This window comes from Marmota monax, unplaced genomic scaffold (assembly GCF_021218885.2).
Source record: "Marmota monax isolate L192 unplaced genomic scaffold, Marmota_monax_Labrador192_F-V1.1 WCK01_AAM20220418_F8-fsc00054, whole genome shotgun sequence".
Taxonomy (NCBI): Eukaryota; Metazoa; Chordata; class Mammalia; order Rodentia; family Sciuridae; genus Marmota; species Marmota monax.
In genome coordinates this window covers 9,858,916-9,880,236 of record NW_026692145.1, presented here as the reverse complement: position 1 = coordinate 9,880,236, position 21,321 = coordinate 9,858,916, and the positions used below count along the sequence as shown (strand labels likewise).

Sequence of the window (21,321 nt, the reverse complement as noted above, 5' to 3'; positions counted from 1 at the left end):
GAGAGTAATTTTGTGTGGTCAAAGCATGGGTGTGTGGGGGTCGAGGTGATGAATGGCAAGAGGTGAGTACAGATGGGTCTACATCACACTGGGCTTTTTAAGCCATGCAAAGAGGTTTGGACTTAAGCATATCAGCAACCAGGAACCATTGAGAGGTTTCAAGCAAGCTGAAGGATGAGTGCTTGCAGAGCTGGAAGAAATAGCCAAGTTGGTATTTTAGAAAGGTCATTGTTGCTTCAACGTGGAGATGAATTGGAGGGAGGTAAATAGAGGTTAGGGGATGTCAAATATTAACTTACAGTCACCAAAAAGTATTGATTTCATGTAGTAGATGTTTTCCTGAAAAGTTGCACACTGAATATTACTTTTGTTTTACAATTCATGTTTCAACTAGTCATGATTGAGTATTTTGTATTAAAAGTAAAGAATTCTCTGGTTATGCAATCCCTCTTCCCCAAACTGATTTGTATTTCAGGAACAAGCATTTGTTGAGGTATAGTGCCTTGCATGTAATAGGTGTTTCATAAATATTGGTTGATCTCATTTTAATTTAAAATATAGACATGAAAAAGCACTGTTTTAGGGAGGACTTTAATTCACTAGCATTGAAATCTCATCTTTTAATAAATATTTCTGTTATAGCTCCTTAAGGGAGCTTTACCCTCCCCTCTTGAGGACCACCTTATCAAGCAAAAGAATTTAGTCGAGATTTATTTTCTGAACTTTGTGTTATGAAAATAAGTAGTTTTCATTTTCTAGATATAAATTACATAAATATTTATAAAGGTGAAGTATATAACATATAATGTACATTTGCATCTTCTAAATATGAAATTATATTCTAATACTGAATGTGCTTTTTGAAACTACATATCCTTCCTATCCTTTGAGAATTATTGATTTTGAGTTGCATGTCAGTACCATGAAGTAAAAGTCAGTGGTGATTTGCTTGTTCATTCAGTCTTTCTTTCCCACCAATACTATGCCTGGGGATCCAGGGGTAAGGGCAGAAATCTTGTCAGCTTGTTATCTGTTGACAACCTGTAGCTCTCCACAGCCTGTATTTCCACCATTGTGACCTCTGAAAAACCTCCTGAACAAAAGGTAGGAGACCTGGAAATCCTGTATGGGCCTTGAGGACAGGAAGGCAGAACTGCTTCCCTTGATCAAGGTGGAACTTAGTAAAACCAGCAGGGATTTTTTTCCCCCCTATGAATGCAGCAGCATGTGGCAGGGGATGGGGGCAGAGGGGCCTTATACAGGAATTGGTGGAAAATGCCTTTAGATTATTTTTATGCTGCAAGTCATAATTCCAAGCTCCTCTGCACTCTCTTCTGTCAATTTGCCTTGGACAAATGACGTCTGTCACCTGTGATGCTGGCCAGGGACAACCACCATATGGCCTCTTCATATTATCTAGTATCAGCCTGCTTGGGCCATGCCTTTTCCAGTAGCTGTACCAACCTTGCCAAAAATTTATAGCACATCATTATTGTATTCTCTCCTCTGTTCTCACTCTCCAGCATGCAGTAAAACACTGCCTGAACCCTGTTCCTAGGTGGTGCTGATGTTGAACTGTCTCAAAAGCTCTCTAGTCTATTTTAAAGCTTCCTGCCAATGGCAAGAATGTGGATGACGTGATTAGCAATCTCGTGAATGTAACTGTCGTGTTGCCAGAATACCATTTAGTTCTCATTTGGCTGCTTTTTCACTTTGGACATTATTATCAGTTTGTTCAAAAACAATGCTTATGAATCTATCCAATGTCCACAGTGCTGTTGCAGGATAAAAGGCCATTTTTTATTAGTTCAAATAATAGAGTGGGAGGCTTTTATTCCTTTAATTGATTGTTATATCCTAAAAAGAGATCCTTGTAAAGAAAAAAAAAAATAAAGAACAATCAGGGTCGTATACTTATTTGAACAAAACTAGAAATGAGAGCAGAAATTTGAAAAGTTAAAGCACTTGAATGACCACCAGATGGCAGTGTGGGGCCATCTGGAAGCTCAAGCCAAAGACTGCGTTTTGTCCCTATAGGCAGGCAGCCTTTGAAAACGTCAGTTCCAAAGAGGCAATTCTGTATAAATGTGTAAGACTAAAGCATCTTATTAAATGATTATAAAATTTATTTAAATACATTTAAAAAATGAAGCTCATAAGAATGATTTTGGGAAACTGAAAGATTTACATTTACAGTAATACAAAATTTTAGCTCCACAAGTCTTCCAAAATATAATTAACTCAGAGAAGTGTCATAAATCAAGACAGAGAATTAATGACTACATAGAGAAAATTTAAGAAACAATAATTGATTTTTTAATAGAGGAGAGATCATTTAAGTAACTGCAGCCATTACCCAAATAATTATTTTTCTCCTAATAGCTACAAACCATTGTGCACAAAAACGATATGTATAACTTTGACTTACTCTGGAGGAAGTCAAACTAGTTTTACAAAATTTTCTGCATGTTAAGGTTAACAGTCTGCTGCTTCTTTTAAAATATATAATGGCAAAATTATGGAAAGCAAATTTGCAGAGGTGATGCCAGAAATATTTTGGGGTGAAAAAGAGAATTCCATTTTAAAGTTTTGGGATTCTTATTTTAAAATATACCACAAAGATAAGCCTCTTTGTCCCTTCTCTAACCCTGTCTTGATGAAAGGATGTGTCAGCAAAGGCCATGTTAAACAAAGAACCAGAAAGAATACAAGGAGTCTCAAAGCCTCATCAAATCACTGAAAAAATTACATGTAAACTGAATTTTAGTAAATTCAATGTCCTTTCCTTTTCTCCTTGAATCACACTTTAAAAGATGCTTTAATTTCTTTCCTTCTTTCTTTTCTACCTCTCTCCCTTTCTCCCCTACCCCCAAGTGACAATGAATGCTTACTAACATTTAAATTCTCTAGTTTGGTACTTTATGTTATTTCATTTAATCACCATATCAATCCAGTGAATTAGTTATTATCACTAGTAATAGCAGTATTGATAAAACTAGTTTTATGATGAATTACTTTTGGAAAGTAAGGAAATATTCCATAATTATGTGTTTTATAGATTGTAAGTTTTGCATAATAGGATTGCTTAAATAAGGGGCTGCCCTTTTAATTAGAGAACAAGTTAAACAGGAAATAAAGAAAGGGACAAAAGTCAAATAAAAGGCCAAATGATTTGGCTTATCTCACTGGTCAGTAAATTAGTTTTTGGAAGTCACTAGGGTTTTTCTTGATACATTATTCTAGGTCAATAAGGTCTTATTTCTATCCACTGGAAACACTGACAATTTCACAAAGCTTTTTGTTTGGTGTTTTTCAAAAATAATTATTGCTCACTGAGTTTCTAGAGCAAAGAGAACTCATGTGAAGTTTGCTTCAAAAGATTCTTTGCTCAAGCAAATTTGATGAAATAATCAGCTAATTTAGAAAAGAGAAATAGTAAGATCCCTTCATTGGTGTTTGAGAAGACTGCATGCAGAGCAGAAGCTTCAATTTTCAATAGGCTCTTTTGTCATTGTAAAGACAGCCTAAAGGGAAAGTCTTAGGAGAGCTGAGATGTGACTGTCTGTAGGCAATTAGCTTTGTTGGTCACACTTTGGTGCTATTGAGGTTTGGGTTAAGAGTTCAAACCTGCATATGCTCCTAAAGAGTGTTGGCTTTTTCACTAGTCACATGGAGGACCTGTGTAAAGATCATTCCTGGAAGACTAGGTCATGCCAATATTATGTTAATGGTCAGAGGCATCTTTTTTTTTTTTAAATGAAGGTTCATCAATACATGTCTTAAGAAGTATTTTGCCTATGTGTACATACCACCAAATATTTGGGTTCAATTACTGTTTTAACAAGTTTGACACTTTGTAGAACTAAGTCTAGGTGATTTGCCAGTAATTATTGTTATAGAAATTTTTTTAAAAAATGAAAGTCTTGCTTTATAAGATTCAAATTTTCCCAGTGCAGATGATGGATTATAAATTTCATCAGAAGAAAAGGACACAGGGTTGATAGAGCAAAGGACTCCCTTCTTTTATTCTGGCTCCCAAGTGAACTCTGCTTAGATTATCTCCTGGGCATTTCCAGCTTGATAAATTCCTCAGTAACACACTCTGGGAAGTAGTAAGGAGTTTTATGATACAGAGCAACTGACATTATTGTTATTATTATTACTTTGATGGGTGTATCAGAAAAGCCTGGCATCATTGTGCACAAACAGTGACATTTTGCTATGTGAGATATGAGCTTATATCTATGAACTTCTATAAGTTCCATGCACTGATTTCCCTTGAATCCTCAAGGGAAGATATTTTAAAATTTTCCCAGAAAATAATTCAGGACTAACTAATTCAGTTGAGTGGGTGAATCTGAGAAAGAAGAAGCACTGGCCTAGGAGATGGGAAATGAAAAACGTCAGAGAGAAGTCCATTGTTCTCATTGTCCTCCGGTACCGATCTGACCAGAAACCATTTTGCTGTTATAGGGGACTGATGATTGCAAATGGCTCCTATAGTAGGATTAAAATCCTTTTCTCTTTTTCCAGACACAAGTCACAAGCTCCCATTATGGATGCTACTGGGGACTTAGTCTACACTATTACCAATGAGGCCTCCCTGCCACCATTCCCTCAGGCTGATTATTTTTGAAAATTAGTCCTCAAATGTATAGAACTAAAGTTTCACTGACTTTGCTAACAAAATTAGAATTCCTTATCTGCTGGGTAAGAGGCCCTTTACCAGAGCTGAGATACATTAACACACAGTTTTATAATTTTCTAGCCATTTTCCCTCAGTATGAGCTTTCATAATAGTAAAGATACCTTTTCAAGAGCATGAACAAATATGCTCAAATGAGGAAAAAGCTAAGCCATTATCCCGACTTCAGTTTGAAACAGTACTTGGTAGAGGATGGGACTAGGGAAAGATTTCAGCTGAAAAATAGCTTATCCTCATAGGCTCACCATTTTTTGTTGTTATTTCTACAGAACAGCTAAAACAGATTTTTCTCTACAGGCCCTCACCAAGGTGGGTAATTAGGGCTGCTATCAATATTCTCATTCAGGAGTCTTGAAACTAGTTTTATCCCCTACATACTTACCTTTTCTAAATAGGTATAGCTCCAAATTTTACCATCAGCCCAAGTTCTTGAAATTATTTTTCCACTCTGGTCATATTCCATTTTTTCATTCCATGTCCCTCTTTGAATAAATGTAACCAATCCTGAAGGTGAATATGTGATGTTTACTTCATTATATCTGCTTACAGGAGACCAAAGAATAGGTCGCCCAGTCTGGTCATAAAGAATTCGAAGGGTGAATTTTCGATGGTCATCATAGATTTTTCCAGTACGGGTAATATGATCAAAATCTATGGAGAGCAGGTTTCTGTTATGAGCCTACAAAAAAAGAGATATGAAGTAACATTTTAAGCACTGCTTTGATTCCTAATTTACTGTTTTCACAATCCTGAAGCTTTTTCTGATTCTCCAACGATCAGTCTCTCTTCACCTCTGAAACTTTATGGCTTCACATTCCCCAGATGTCAGTTATCTTTATTTCCTCACAGTGTGTACAGTCTTGGAGGGCCAACACTATGTCTGAACTCCTGGGATAGTTCTTGGTGAACTCTCCACATTTGATATTTGGTTGTTGTTTTTTTCTGCAGCTCAAGCTTCAAGTGAACTACCACAATTTTTAATAATTATGTGACATTATTTTATGTGAGTCAGGTACCTACTCAGGAGTAGGGGTTCCTGATTTGCTTTTCCCCTTTTTCAATTCAAGAGGCTAGAACATAAAGTGGTAAATTATTTATGCAATTAGAAATCAGAAAAAAGGAATACAGTGAATCCTAATTTATACAGAGATTATCTTCTTTGACTTCCTTGTACACCTGGGAATAGTGAACTTCACATCTGTCACAGGGGAACTCAGATTCTCTAGGGATGGAACCCCACCCAACAATATTTCCATTGAAGCTGTTAAGTAAACCTGGTAGGTACCCTGACATTTGCAAGGGTGGTACAACTGACTGGTTAAATTTGGATTCCAAGTTAAGCAACTTAGTACAACCACTTTGGAAAGCAGCCTGGAGATCCCTCAAAATACTAGAAATGGAACCACTATATGACTCAGCTATCCCACTCCTTGGTATGTACTCAAAAGAACTAAAATTAGCATAGTATAGTGATAAAGGGCACATCAATGTTTATAGCAGCACAATCCACAAGAGCCAAGTTATGGAACCAGGCTACATGCCCATCAATAGACAAAGAAAGGTGGTATATATACACAATGGAGTTATACTCAGTCATGAAGAATTAAATTATGTCTTTTCCTAGTAAATGGATGGAACTGGAGTACATCTTGCTAAGTAAAATAAGTCAGACTCAGAAAGTAAAATGTCAAGTGTTTTTTTTTTCTCATACACAGAAGCTAGAGAAAATAAAAATAAAAATGGGATCTCATGAAAACAGAAGGGAGATCAGTAGAGTAGAAGCAGGGAACCAATGGGAGGAAAGATGGGAGGGAAAGGGGACAAACTGGGGAATGAAATTGGCCAAATTATGTTTTGTGCATCCACGAATATATTACAATGCATTCCAATTTTATATATAACTAAAATGCATCAATTATAATAATAAATACATAGAAGGAAGATCAATGGAGTAGGGGAAAATATCATGGGGAAGGAGGAGGGAAGGGAAGGGGATGATATGAGGATCGAAATGAGAAACACTATGTTATATGCAAAATGAACCCCAATCATATATATAATTATAATGCACTAACAAATCAACAAAAACAATTCATTGTTTGCTTTGATTCTGATCTTAGTCTTCTACTGCATGCTAGTATTCTATCTGGTTATCTCAAACCTGGCAGTTGATCGGGAGTGAGGCTGATTCAAGGAACCTCAAGTTAGAGTCTATGAAAGACAGCACTCAGTGGCACCTGTGATGAAATTCCGCTAGGTCTACATGAGATGACCAAGTAACTAAATAACTTGGTTAAAAAAAAACATTAAAACTCAGCAAAAAGACTTTTAATGAAGTCTCAAAGCAACCTGACAAATGATCTATTTTTTTTCCATTTTTCAGCTAGTCATGTTAGTGTTTGGTAATTCTACCAGTACCTTCTGCTATAGCTAGCTGATTGTAGCACAACCACTTAGAAAATACAATACTCAAACAGTTATTTTGTCTTTCAGAAAAATGTTGCTGTTCTCTTTGTGCTTTTATTGGTGCATTATAATTATACACAACAGTGAGATTCATTGTTATGTGTTTGTATATTCAAATAACATAGTTTGTTCCATTTAATTCCCTAGTACTTCCCCTATCCCTCTCTTCCTCCTTCCCTTGGTCCCCTTTTTCTACTTTAATGATTTTCCTCCTTTTTTAAAATATTGGTGTTTTATGATTATACAGAAAAGTTCTTGGGCATAAAGAAGAATGAAATTATGTCATTATCTGGTAAGTGGATAGAACTGGAGAATATCATGCTATGTGAAAAAAGTTGCTCTTCTTGATTTTAGTCATTAAGAGAGTTTAGTACCTTCTGGTCAGTGTGCTGAAGAAGGCTCTATGGAAAGGCATCTCTGAAGGAGGGGTAGGTAGGAGGCTAAGGGAGGGCTTCTAAAATCAATTCAATTCATTTTATTTTAGTTTCATTAATTTTTACTTTTAGTGCTTTTTTGTTTTATCATAACTTTTTATTTTGCAACAATCTGACTTATAAACAGTTGTGAAATAGTAGAGTCACCATGTACCCTTCACACAGTTTGAAGGAACACCTTTTGATTTGAGTGGAGGCAGGTCAAGCATATTTGGCAGAAACAAAGCCAAGAATAAAAAAAAGGAGAGACTTTGAGAAGTGTAAGTAATGGTTAATGGAGTCAGGAGATAGTTGATGAGCTGCCAGTTATATGAATGTACCCATCATTCCTTCTCTCAGGGCTTTAGTTTTCCTATATGTTAAATGGGAATGATATTACCACTTTATGTCACATAATTGTGTCAAGATATAAGTGAATCACACAGGTTCTTGGTAAACTGTGAAATATCATTACTAATTGTTATTTTTAAAATATGTAATGATTACTTTTCTCATTTTATTACAGCTTGTGAATAGGCCCATGTGTCACATATCCATGATTTAAGCTCAGTTTATTAGATTTATATCTGTGGGAACTGTCAGCACAATCCTAAATAGAATGTTAAATTTCTGGTTAATGAGGTAGGAGTTGGGGGGGAACCTGTGCTAGGGTTTCACTATATTAATTATAGTCAGACTAAACTGATCCACTAGCTAGTCAACTAAACTTAATGTTAATTTTTAACATTTGTGGTCAAGAATTCCTTTACATATCTGAAAGGTATACACTGTGTCCTTGGAAAAATTCACATAAGCACATTCATGAATATTTTTGATATCATCTTACACCAACTCCACAAACCATGTCTATTTCAACTAAAGTAGGGACTCTGATGTCTCTCACAGAGCAAAATTTTACAGTAGAGATGCCTGCTTCACAGTCCCTTGCCACAAAAGCATCAGTTTCTGCAACATTAGCTGTCAGAATGTTCTTATTAATCAATCATTAATTGGATCATCCAGAAACATTCTTATTACCATTAATATGTATCATCACCAAACACTGCGAATGAATCATCAAATGCATTGAAAAGAAAATCTGAAGATGATGATGATGATGATGATGATGAAGATAATGATGATGGCTATGGTAATTTGTAATCTAGCCTCAATGCAATCTCACCTTCCAATGAGAATTATTGTTAATACTGGGCTGCATTTCATTCCATTTATCTTACTTTTTTGCATAATCTTTGTCCAGACATTTAAAATACACGACTAGGGCTATACTGAAAGTTTTGTGCCTTATTTTTTTCAGCCAATATTTTAACTTTAGCATTTTTTATGTTATCAAGTAAAATATGACTTTTAATGGCTGCATAATATTTTATAATATAATAAACATTTATATATTCATGTTACCACAATTGGAAATTAGAGTTCCTGTTTTTTAAAATTTGCATTAATTTTATTACTAGTGAGATTGAGTCCCTTTATTGGCCATATACATGTCTTCCATGAATTGTCTGCTCATGACATTTGCCCATTACTCCATAGGGTTGTGCCCCAGTTTTTTTTTTCTAGTTTTGAACTTCTGCAAAATAAGCATAATAATAATAATAATAATAATAATAATAATAATAATAATAATAATGCCATGAATTCCATCTAAAGATTAGGGGTAAGATACTCAAATTATTTGAGGAAAGTGCTGTTAGTCTTAGGGGTAGATTTAATTCAGTAAATAGAGCCTCAGATCAGGAATCATGACTATTTAAACCATCTGGAGCAAATGCATGCAGTGTCATAAATACATAGACTGCATAAATATATAGTAACCTGCTGTGATCACCTAAAAGGTGATAGAGAAGCACATATTTCCTGTCTTTTGATACGCAGCACTTGGAAGCCTTTAGGAAACCAGGTGTTCTTTCTTCAACTACCTTTCCTGTGGTTTTATAGCCACATATCTCCAACTGTAATGCCGTTCATTTACAATAGCTGTAAAATATCCATGTACTCCTGGAGACGGTTGTAACTGTTACAATTTATGTTATAATGATAGTTAAAGAGCCAAAGTAACAAGTGATTTCCAGTTCAACTAAATTTGTGGTTTTATTTGTCTGATAGATTAAGTTTACTACTCAAGAACACATTTCTTAATAAAGTCATTACTGCTACACAAGCAGGGATCACTGTTGAAAATCCACTAGAATGCAAGCAGAGGAAGACAGTGTGATGTTCTTTTTCTGCTTGTCAGGACTTCTGCAACCATGATCCTCTGTTTCTAGATAATGCACCCTGATATTCGGATGCTGCTGAAACACTAGTTTCAAAGTCAGGTTTGGAAGTTAATGTAAAATTCAACAAGAGTTGAAAGGGGATGAGGGGATCAAAGATGCCACAGGCTCCCAGCCACCCCCTGCCAAGTCTCCTGTGGAAATCTTTTTTTTTTTTTTTTTTTTAGCTCAGAAGAGTATAATTTATTAACTTTTTGCTATATACATTTTTTTAATTTTTAATTTTTTATTGTGGGTTGTTCAAAACATTACAAATTTCTTGACATATCATATTCCACACTTTGATTCAAGTGGGTTATAAACTCCCACCTTCACCCCATACACAGATTGCAGAATCACATCAGTTACACATCCATTGATTTACATATTGCCATACTAGTGTCTGTTGTGCTCCGCTGCCTTTCCCATCCTCCACCCTCCCCCCTCCCCACCTCTCCCCTCCCCTCCCCTCCTCTCTCTCTACCCCCTCCACTGTATAACCCTGAGGGTCTCCTTCCATTACCATGCAATTTCCCTTCTCTCTCCCTTTCCCTCCCACCTCTCATCCCTGTTAAATGTAAATCTTCTTCTCCTGCTCTTCGTCCCTACTCTGATCTTAGTTATTCTCCTTATATCAAAGAAGACATTTGGCATTTGTTTTTTAGGGATTGGCTAGCTTCACTTAGCATAATCTGCTCTAATGCCATCCATTTCCTTGTAAATTCTATGATTTTGTCATTTTTTAATGCAGAGTAATACTCCATTGTGTATAAATGCGACATTTTTTTTATCCATTCATCTATTGAAGGGCATCTAGGTTGGTTCCACAGTCTTGCTATTGTGAATTGTGCTGCTATGAACATTGATGTAGCATTGTCCCTGTAGCATGCTCTTTTTAGGTCTTTAGGGAATAGACTGAGAAGGGGAATAGCTGGGTCAAATGGTGGCTCCATTCCCAGCTTTCCAAGAAATCTCCATACTGCTTTCCAAATTGGCTGCACCAATCTGCAGTCCCACCAGCAATGTACAAGTGTACCCTTTTCCCCACATCCTCTCCAGCACTTGTTGTTGTTTGACTTCATAATGGCTGCCAATCTTACTGGAGTGAGATGGTATCTTAGGGTGGTTTTGATTTGCATTTCTCTGACAGCTAGAGATGTTGAGCATTTTTTCATGTATTTGTTGATTGACTGTATGTCCTCCTCTGAGAAGTGTCTGTTCAGGTCCTTGGCCCATTTGTTGATTGGGTTGTTTGTTCTCTTATTGTCTAATTTTTTGAGTTCTTTGTATACTCTGGATATTAGGGTTCTATCTGAAGTGTGAGGAGTAAAGATTTGTTCCCAGGATGTAGGCTCCCTATTTACCTCTCTTATTGTTTCTTTTGCTGAGAAAAAACTTTTGAGTTTGAGTAAGTCCCATTTGTTGATTCTAGTTATTAACTTTGTGCTATGGGTGTCCTATTGAGGAATTTGGAGCCCGACCCCACCGACTGTAGATCGTAGCCAACTTTTTCTTCTATCAGACGGCGCGTCTCTGATTTGATATCAAGCTCCTTGATCCATTTTGAATTCACTTTTGTGCATGGCGAGAGAAATGGATTCAGTTTCATTTTGTTGCATATGGATTTCCAGTTTTCCCAGCACCATTTGTTGAAGATGTTATCCTTCCTCCATTGCATGCTTTTAGCCCCTTTATCAAATATAAGATAGTTGTAGTTTTGTGGATTGGTTTCTGTGTCCTCTATTCTGTACCATTGGTCCACCCGCCTGTTTTGGTACCAGTACCATGCTGTTTTGTTACTATTGCTCTGTAGTATAGTTTGAAGTCTGGTATCGCTATACCGCCTGATTCACACTTCCTGCTTAGCATTGTTTTTGCTATTCTGGGTCTTTTATTTTTCCATATGAATTTCATGATTGCTTTCTCTATTTCTACAAGAAATGCCATTGGGATTTTGATTGGCATTGCATTAAACCTATAGAGAACTTTTGGTAATATCGCCATTTTGATGATGTTCGTTCTGCCTATCCATGAACAGGGTATATTTTTCCATCTTCTAAGATCTTCTTCTATTTCTCTCTTTAGGGTTCTGTAGTTTTCATTGTATAAGTCTTTCACCTCTTTTGTTAGGTTGATTCCCAAGTATTTTATTTTTTTTGAAGATATTTTGAATGGAGTGGTTGTCCTCATTTCCATTTCAGAGGATTTGTCGCTGATATACAAGAATGCCTTTGATTTATGCGTGTTGATTTTATATCCTGCCACTTTGCTGAATTAATTTATTAGCTCTAATAGTTTCTTTGTAGAGCCTTTTGGGTCTGCTAGGTATAGAATCATATCATCTGCAAATAGTGATAATTTAAGTTCTTCTTTTCCTATTTTTATGCCTTTAATTTCTTTCGTCTGTCTAATTGCTCTGGCCAGTGTTTCGAGAACTATGTTGAACAGAAGTGGAGAGAGAGGGCATCCCTGTCTTGTTCCAGATTTTAGAGGGAATGCCTTCAGTTTTTCTCCATTCAGAATGATGCTAGCCTGAGGCTTAGCATAGATTGCTTTTACAATATTGAGGTATGTTCCTGTTATCCCTAGTTTTTCTAGAGTTTTGAACATAAAGGGATGCTGTACTTTGTCGAATGCTTTTTCCGCATCTATCGAGATGATCATATGGTTCTTATTTTTAAGTCTATTGATGTGGTGAATAACATTTATTGATTTCCGTATATTGAACCAGCCTTGCATCCCAGGGATGAATCCTACTTGATCATGTTGTACAATTTTTTTGATATGTTTTTGTATCCGATTCGCCAGAATTTTATTGAGGATTTTTGCATCTAGGATCATTAGAGATATTGGTCTGTAGTTTTCTTTCTTTGAAGTGTCTTTGTCTGGTTTAGGTATCAGGGTGATGTTGGCCTCATAGAATGAATTTGGAAGTTCTCCCTCCTTTTCTATTTCCTGAAGTAGCTTGAAAAGTATTGGTATTAGTTCTTCTTTAAAGGTTTTGTAAAATTCTGCTGTATACCCATCCGGTCCTGGGCTTTTCTTAGTTGGTAGTCTTTTGATGGTTTCTTCTATTTCCTCAATTGATATTGGTCTGTTTAGGTTTTCTATATCCTCCTGACTCAATCTGGGCAGATCATATGACTTAAGAAATTTATCTATGCCTTCACTATCTTCTAATTTATTGGAGTATAAGGATTCAAAATAGTTTTTGATTATCTTCTGTATTTCTGAAGTGTCTGTTGTGATATTGCCTTTTTCATCCCGTATGCTAGTAATTTGAGTTCTCTCTCTTCTTCTCTTCGCTAGCATCGCTAAGGGTCTGTCGATTTTGTTTATTTTTTCAAACAACCAACTTTTAGTTTTGTCAATTTTTTCAATTGTTTCTTTTGTTTCGATTTCATTAATTTCAGCTCTGATTTTAATTATTTCTTGCCTTCTGCTTCTTTTGCTGTTGTTTTGCTCTTCTTTTTCAAGGATTTTGAGATGAAGTATGAGATCATTTATTTGTTGGTTTTTTCTTTTTTTAAGGAATGAACTCCAAGCAATGAATTTTCCTCTTAGAACTGCTTTCAATGTGTCCCATAGATTCCGACATGTTGTGTCTGTGTTTTCATTTATCTCTAAGAATTTTTTAATTTCCTCCTTGATGTCTTCTATAACCCATTGATCATTCAGTAACCTATTGTTCATTCTCCAAGTGATGTATGCTTTTTCCTTCCTTCTTTTATCGTTGATTTTCAGTTTCATTCCATTATGATCAGATAAGATGCATGGTATTATCTCTACTCCTTTATATTGTCTAAGAGTTGCCCTGTGACATAATATATGATCTATTTTTGAGAAGGATCCATGTGCTGCTGAGAAAAAAGTGTAACTGCTTGATGTTGGGTGGTATACTCTATATATGTCAATTAGGTCTAGGTTATTAATAGTGTTATTGAGTTCTATAGTTTCCTTATTCAACTTTTGTTTGGAAGATCTGTCCAGTGGCGAGAGAGGTGTGTTGAAGTCTCCCATGATTATGGTGTGGTGGTCTATTAGACTCTTGAACTTGAGAAGAGTTTGTTTGACGAACATAGCTGCACCATTGTTTGGGGCATAAATATTTATGATTGTTATGTCTTGTTGGTGTATGGTTCCCTTAAGCAGTATGTAGTGTCCCTCTTTATCTCTTTTGATTAACTTTGGCTTGAAATCTATTTTATTTGATATGAGTATGGACACGCCTGCTTGTTTCCGAAGTCCATATGAGTGATATGATTTTTCCCAACCTTTCACCTTCAGCCTATGTATGTCTTTTCCTATCAAATGCGTCTCCTGTAGGCAGCATATTGTTGGGTCTTGTTTTGTGATCCATTCTACTAGCCTGTGTCTCTTAATTGGTGAGTTTAAGCCATTAACATTTAGGGTTATTATTGAGATATGGGTTGTTCTTCCAGCCATATTTGTTTATTTCTGTTACTAAACATTGTTTGTTTTCCTCTTTGATTATTTTCCCCCCCTTTACTGTCCTACCTCCCACTGTTGGTTTTCATTGTTATTTTCCATTTCCTCTTCCTGTAATGCTTTGGCGAGGATGTTTTGAAGAGATGGTTTTCTAGCTGCGAATTCTTTAAACTTTTGTTTATCGTGGAAGGTTTTAATTTCATCTTCCATCCTGAAGCTTAATTTCGCTGGATACACAATTCTTGTTTGGAACCCATTTTCTTTCAGTGTTTGAAATATGTTATTCCAGGATCTTCTAGCTTTCAGAGTCTGTGTTGAAAGATCAGCTGTTATCCTGATTGGCTTACCCCTAAATGTAATCTGCTTCCTTTCTCTTGTAGCTTTTAAAATTCTCTCCTTATTCTGTATGTTGGGCATCTTCATTATAATGTGTCTAGGTGTGGATCTCTTATGATTTTGCACATTTGGCGTCCTGTAGGCTTCTAGGATTTGGGATTCTGTCTCATTCTTCAAGTCTGGGAAGTTTTCTTGTATTATTTCATTGAATAGACTGCTCATTCCTTTGGTTTGGAGCTCTGTACCTTCCTGTATCCCAATGACTCTTAAGTTTGGTCTCTTAATGTTATCCCATATTTCTTGGATGTTCTGCTCATGGTTTCTTAACAGTCTTGCTGAGCTGGCTATGTTCTTTTCAAGTTGAAATACTTTGTCTTCATTGTCTGATGTTCTATCTTCTAAGTGTTCTACTCTGCTGGTAGTATTCTCCATTGAGTTTTTAAGTTGGTTTATTGCTTCCTGCATTTCTAGGATTTCTGATTGCTTGTTTTTTATAACCTCTATCTCCCTGTATAGTTGATCCTTTGCTTCCTGGATTTGTTTGCGTAATTCGTTGTCGAAGTGATCTTTCATTGTCTAATTTTGCTGTTTAATGTCTTCCTTGATACTCCAGATCATCTGAAGCATGTATATCCTGAATTCTTTATCTGACATTCCATCTGCTGCAGCTGTTACCTCTTCTAAAGTTGCGTTGACCTGCATTGCTTGTGGTCCTTTCTTTCCTTGTCTTTTCATACTGCTTGCGTGTCTTTCCTGCAGGTGCGGGCGGCGGCTCTGCTCTCTCCTTATTCCAATTGGGGTGTCGTGGCTACCACGCCGGCAGGTCACTGGGCCTGTTCTGGGAGCTGGTGGCGGCTCTGTTCTGCCCCTACTCCAATTGGGGTGACGAGTGTACCACGCCGGCAGGCCACCGGGCCTGATCCGCCGGTCGGTTGTAGGTTTGCCTACCCTGCAGGCGCGGGCGGCGGCTCTACTCTGCCCCTACTCCAAATGGGGTGTCGTGACTACCCCGCCTGCAGGACGCTGGGCCTGTTCCTGGCACGGGCGGCGACTCTGCTCTGCCCCTACTCCAATTAGGGTGGTGTGTGTACCACGCCGGCAGGCTCCTGGGCCTGATCCGCCGGTCTGTTGCAGGTCTGCCTACCTTGGAGGCGCGGGCGGCGGATCTGCCCTGCCCCTCCTACCATGCCTGCGGACCCCTGGGCCTGATCTGCAGGTTGGTCACATGTCTGCTCACCCTGCGGGCACGGGTGGCAGTTCCGCTCCGCCCCCACTCCAATTGGGGTCACGTGACCACCACACCGGCAGGGCCTGATCTGGGCGTGGGAGAAGGATCTGCTCTGCCCCTACTCCAGTTGGGGTGACGTGTGTACCACACTGGCAGGCCACTGGGCCTGACCCGCCAGGCTGTCACAGGTCTGTTTACCTTGCAAGCGCGAAGGGCGGCTCTGCCCTGCCCCTCCTACCACGCCCATGTACCACTGGGTCGCGGGTCTGCCCACCTTGTGGGTGCGGGTGGCGGCTCCGCTCCGCCCCCTCTCCAGTTGGGGTCACGCGGTCACCACGCTGGTGAGCCGCTGGGCCAGCTCCGGGCGCTGGCGGTGGCCCGGCTCCTCCCCTCTGGCTCGACGACAAATTGAGGAGACTCGGGTGTCTGTGCCTCACCCCCCCTACCAGGAGACCAACTGTTTATGTCGCTGCTGGTATTGATGAAGATCTCTCCTCCACCGCTTTCTGCTGACATCAGATCTCTGCCATGTTGGTATCCTATGCGAATGGCAGCATTTCGTTCCCCTTGCCGGGCAGCCCAAGCAACGGGTGAGTCCTGACTGGCCCTCAGCAGGACCCGGACCGAGAAGCAGTTTCCGCGGGCTCCTAGCCCCGGGCCAGGGAAGTTCCGGGAGCCGGAACTCGGCCGCTCCGTGCTCGGTATAAGCTCCTATAAGTGTAGGCTCCAAGAAGCAGTCCCCGCGGGCTCAGTTCCGGGAGCCGGAATTCGGCCGCTTAGTGCTTGGTGTATGCTCTGATAGGAGCAGGGTCCAAGAAGCAGCCTCCGCAGGCTCCGCAGCCCTGGGCCAGGGCGGTTCCGGGACGGTTCCGGGAGCTGGAACTCGGCCGCCCCGCGCTCGGTGTTCGCTCCGATAAGATCAGGTTCTAAGAAGCCCCCAGGCACTGAACCCTAGCAATCTGTCTGCAAGCCGCAGGCGAATGGCAGCCTGAAATTACCTGTTCTATGGCTGAATGAGCTGCGGTCAGTCGAAAACAGGGATGGTGACGTCAGCTTTCCAACATGGTGGCTGCTGGCCTCCTCTGTGGTCTGACCGGTGTGGAGAACCGAGATGGACCGCTTCCTTCCCCCGTCTCGAACCCAGAATTCAGCCCTGAGTGCGGTGCTTGCACGGCTGGCAGAAACTGCAGCGCTGTATCCCTGCGTCGCTATCTCCTCGTTTCCCAGCGCACGCTGCAGACTCTAGCCGCGGGGCGATTTGCTGAATAAGCAGTGTTACCCTCCGTGCGACAAACCTCTCGCGTTTGAGTCCCCGTAGCCGATCCTCGTGCGATGGAAATCCTTCCTCCAGGTTCCGGAGCACCCCACTATTGCTGGAAATTCCTAACAAGATATCCTTTAGCCGTCCTGACTTGTCATACTCCCACACAGTGAAGCAGCACACGGGGGCAATGCACTCCCCTCGCCGCCATCTTCAGGCTCCCCCCGAGATTCCTCCTGTGGAAATCTTGTGTGAGAAGCCTGGGAAGGTGAATGCTTTTCTCGGGTGAGCCCTCCCAACCTCTCTCTGGAGTGCTTATGTGCTACTAGCCTCCACGGCAGCAATCAGAACTGGGCTGACTGCTGCTGACTTCTGGCATCGTGGGCAAGGCTGGGAAAGCTTCATATTCATGTATGTGCTCACTTTTCTGAAAGACAATAGCCCTTGACCTAAGCATAGGTGAACAAGCCTTATTTTCACTCTTTCTCCAAACATTCTACATCAATCCTTCCCTGTAAAAAGCTGGGAGTGGGGAGAGAGGTGGGGGTGGGGAGGAGAAGGGGAAGGATTAAAATTAGGCAACAGCCCAAGTTACAAGGCTCTCTTCAGACTGCTACATGTTGAGCATGATCTCTGAGTTTGGCAACTGATGAGCTGTTATGTTGTGGTAAGAAAGCTGGACGGTACTTTTTTTTTTAAACAGGGGAATATGTTTCTATGCTGCAGTTTTTCCTTTGGTTTCCCTTAAAATTTTTTAATCAGCTATACTAAGGAGAAGAAGGGTTTGATTTTTGTATTTGCATCAAAGAGGAAAGAGGAAAGAGGAAAGAATGTGTTCTGGAAAACTCTGAATAGCACTGACAGCAGAAGCAAAAGTGCCTGTGAAGGGTGAGTAGAGGAAAGCTCCAAAGCATGTATTCTTTGCTTCCTATTCCTTCTCTTTTTAGGATTTTGTGTTCTAATGGCTCCAGAGAAAGCTCCTCAACTCTTCTAGTTTGAGACTCATTTGGTTAGTTGAATTGAATATACTACTTGTAACATTTTATTAGGTGGTTTTAGATCATATATTTGGTTGATATATAGGCAATTGCTGTTTTGGCCTTCACAAAGGGAAATTCACCATGCTTCAGTCCAACACACACACACACACACACACACACACACACACACACACACAGAGAGAGAGAGAGAGAGAGAGAGAGAGAGAGAGAATTCTGAACTATAAGCATGGCAGCTGATTTTCTTTCCTTTATAAAAGGAAAAGGCTGATTTTCAAGGACACTGTCTAACATTTGCTCACAACACAACTGAGTTACCTGTCTAAATTTTTGCTGAAGAAGTCAGAAAGTGAATAAGTGATATGGACTAAATAGCCACATCAGAATTTGGAAGATGCATTGCATTTAATTTTCATGAAGTTATACAAATGGATAGAAAAGTCACAGCTGATTTTAAAGTAGCAGGCTTTATTCCCACTAGTTTTAAGGTGATTAGTACTGGATTTAAAAATTAATTAGTACATTAATTCCACAGATTTTATTTTTTATTGATATCTTTTGTTTGACAATCAAAATCTTAGTTAGGCCTGCTTTTATTTCACAGAGGTGCCTACAAATGCACAGAGCATATATTCAGTGTTAGTTAATCAGCCTCTAATATTTTACTTGAAATTTCCCTTTTCTTTCTTTTTTTTTCCTATATTACTCTCAAAATACTTCCACACCTTGCCAGCCCACAAAATCTTAGTGCTAAAAGGGATCTTAGTTGGCTCAGATTTATTGGTCCAGACTGCCTGGGCTTCACTCTTGTAATCACCACAAGTAAACTGTGTGACCTCTCTGTGCTTCAGTTTCTTCATCTGTTAAATGGGAATGGTAATTTAAAGACCCATTTAATAAATTGCTGAGTAGTAAATGAGTTACCACCACCAATACAAAGAAGGAATATCTGAAGGAATGTTAGTTGCTGTTATAAGAGACTGTACAATCCATACCTCTCATTTTATAGATGGGAAAATGACAAAATTATGGGCATGCCAGTTCTTTCTCAAATACATGCCCATTCTTCTCACCTGAATTTGATAAGATCATTGAACTAGGACACTTTTTTGCACTATATCAATTTTCTCTTATTTAAATAGTTTACTATTGATTAATTCACCTGTGTAACCATAAACACATTTAAAAATTATATCAAATATTAATGCTTACATATAGGTGAAACTGTATGTGAAATAATTCTTTCTAGTTACATTAGAAGGGTTCACCCAAGATTAAAATAATAGTACTATTTATGATTTGAAGTTCCCCCCAAAATCCCCTGACCCAAAACCAAAATATTGCTTAGTAGTTTTGATGCCTGAAATCTTTTGTCTCCAGATGACCCATTAAGGCTAGAAGTACTGTTATTTGGGACTGAAAATTACAGATGCATTTTTAAAATGTATTAATCTATCCCTAAGCAGATCCTAATATAAATTATCACAAAAAAAGTGCCTTCACTAAACTTAAAGAGAGAGAAGTTATAATAGTAGGAAGTGAGAACTCCAGCTTGGAGAACCCTGTAGGTGAGCATCCTGTCGGCAAAGGTGATCTCTGAGAACCAAAGAAGAAGCTAGAACCCTCTCAGCTACCTCCCAATTCCCCATCATTTTTCAGTATGGGACCCTGTGTTTCAACTGGGCTTATTTTCCCTTTCAGAGCTCAGCTTATATATGAACATTCACATGTGCATTTAAATAGTAACCTGTGTTGGGCTGGCATTGTGGCTCAGTGATAGAGCACTTGCCTTGTACTATGTGAGGCAGTTGGTTTGATTCTCAGCTCCACATAAAAATAAATAAGATAAAAGGTCCATAAGCAACTAAAAAAAAATGTGTGTGTGTGTGTGTGTGTGTGTGTGTATCTCCTGTGTCATTTTCAGTTATCTTTTAGTGGAGGAAAAATCAGTTGTGAATTTTAGTCTTTGCTTCATTTTGCCTGTAAATACAATAATCATGGTCCTTGATTTCATGACTTTCGTTTTAAGTGCTAAGCTTTTTCCATTTTTGAAAGCTAAAGTAGGCTGAAGTTCTGGGGTTTTGCTGTAACGTTACAATTCAGACTGCAAAATCTTATAAAGAACACTGGGATTCAATGCTGGGATAAGTCTCATATGACAACATTATTATCCACAGACACAGCAAGGTGCAATCTGGTTGTAGTTCCTAAACCAGTTTGCCTTTGGTGAATGTCCAATTCTTTTACAATTGCCTCTATTGTTATCTGCACTCTAATTTCTCTATTGTCCAGGGAAATGTATTTATGGGGACAGATTGATGCAGCAGATGAGAAGATACATGGGTTGGATGCAAAAATACTTTGCAAGGAAGATGATTCAAACACAACTCAGGTTGGGGGAAATGGATTTTTTAAATAAATGAAATTTCAGGATGTTAATGTGATTTATTTCCCTTAATGGTGCTGGTGAAGGATGGCCCAGAGGTAACAAATCCCTTGCCTGCTCAGGCTGTGCAGGATATCACATTTCCCAATAGTTTGCTTCCCTCACTTGGAAGGCGATCCTGACTTTGTGTGAAGAAAAAAATCACTGATCATTGGAGAAAAACAACTCATATTGCTTTATCTACAAGGAGGGGTCTATCACTTTATGATTTTTTTCTTTCCAGCTAGAAGGTCTAGTGTAGGTATGATTGGTAGCTTTTTGTAACATATGATGCCCATCATCTTACCAAATGGGCCTTTAAATGAACCTGTCACTTTGTGCCTGAACAATTAGTGCTTTATGACCTGCTGCCTAAACACATTTATAGATTACAACCACACCTTTGTGTGGGTTTTCAGAGGAGCTACATTTCCCATAGTACAGCAGGGCTTTATATATTGTGTGACTATCTATCTGAAATTCTGTCCCAAAGGCTTTGGTGAGCCTGATCTGTCCATGCTCTGGAGTGGAAACTTCAGCAGGAGAAATGTATGATTCAGTTGAGGTATCCAGGTACTTGAGGGCATCAGAGAAGCTTATTCTTTACAGGTATACTTAAAAATGGGGTCACTGCATATTTGGTTCATGAAAAGAGAAAGTTATCATCAGCTTGTCCCTTGTAAAGGGAAGGACCATCTCCTCTGAAATAATGTGATCAGTGGGAAAAGAGAATTTGCTTTGTCAAAATGGATCCATGCCTA

At 38.9% G+C, this 21,321-nt stretch overlaps 1 protein-coding gene across 3 annotated transcripts in view; it reads right to left on the bottom strand.

Moving 5' to 3' along the window:
• Positions 1 to 21,321, bottom strand: part of Tenm1 (teneurin transmembrane protein 1) — an 815,224-nt gene that overhangs the window by 9,071 nt on the left and 784,832 nt on the right. For all 3 annotated transcript variants that reach the window (XM_058571492.1, XM_046468616.2, XM_046468598.2), the window contains one exon: positions 5,088 to 5,384. In XM_058571492.1, the coding sequence (XP_058427475.1) occupies positions 5,088 to 5,384 (297 nt within the window). The remainder of the gene's footprint in view (positions 1 to 5,087; positions 5,385 to 21,321) is intronic.